Here is a 454-nt window from a genome sequence, read left to right as displayed (position 1 = left end):
CCCCGACGCCCCCACTCTGTCTGCCCCGCAGGGATTTCGGGGAAGAGCCAGGTCCTGTTTGCCGTGGTCTTCACTGCCCGCTACCTGGACCTTTTCACCAACTACATCTCCCTCTACAACACGTGCATGAAGGTGAGGCTGGGCCCCACCTGCCGGGCCCTCCTGTGGGGGAGCCTGGGGCCCCCCCTGCTTCTGGATTGGAGGGAGGAGGTGACTGGGGCTGAGATCCCTGGGTCTGAGGGAGAAGGGGCTGGGGGTGCAGGCTCCCGGGCCCCAGCCTAGGGGCGGTGCAGGAGCTGCGGGCTGAAGCACCCTCCGCGTCCCCCTCGACAGGTGGTCTATATCGCCTGCTCCTTCACCACAGTCTGGATGATCTACAGCAAGTTCAAAGCCACTTACGACGGGAACCATGACACCTTCCGGGTGGAGTTTCTGGTTGTGCCCACAGCTATCC

At 63.9% G+C, this 454-nt stretch overlaps 1 protein-coding gene across 1 annotated transcript in view; it reads left to right on the top strand.

Annotated features, from left to right (window-relative positions):
• The window catches only part of KDELR1 (KDEL endoplasmic reticulum protein retention receptor 1), a 9,099-nt gene that overhangs the window by 2,197 nt on the left and 6,448 nt on the right, over window positions 1–454 (top strand). The window contains exons 3-4 of the mRNA XM_015567957.1: window positions 32–132; window positions 334–447. Coding sequence (XP_015423443.1) covers window positions 32–132; window positions 334–447 — 215 coding nt within the window. The remainder of the gene's footprint in view (window positions 1–31; window positions 133–333; window positions 448–454) is intronic.

Source organism: Myotis davidii, unplaced genomic scaffold (assembly GCF_000327345.1).
Source record: "Myotis davidii unplaced genomic scaffold, ASM32734v1 scaffold464, whole genome shotgun sequence".
Lineage (NCBI taxonomy): Eukaryota > Metazoa > Chordata > Mammalia > Chiroptera > Vespertilionidae > Myotis > Myotis davidii.
The sequence above is the reverse complement of the archived record's forward strand: the minus strand, read 5'-3'. Positions and strand labels throughout refer to the sequence as shown.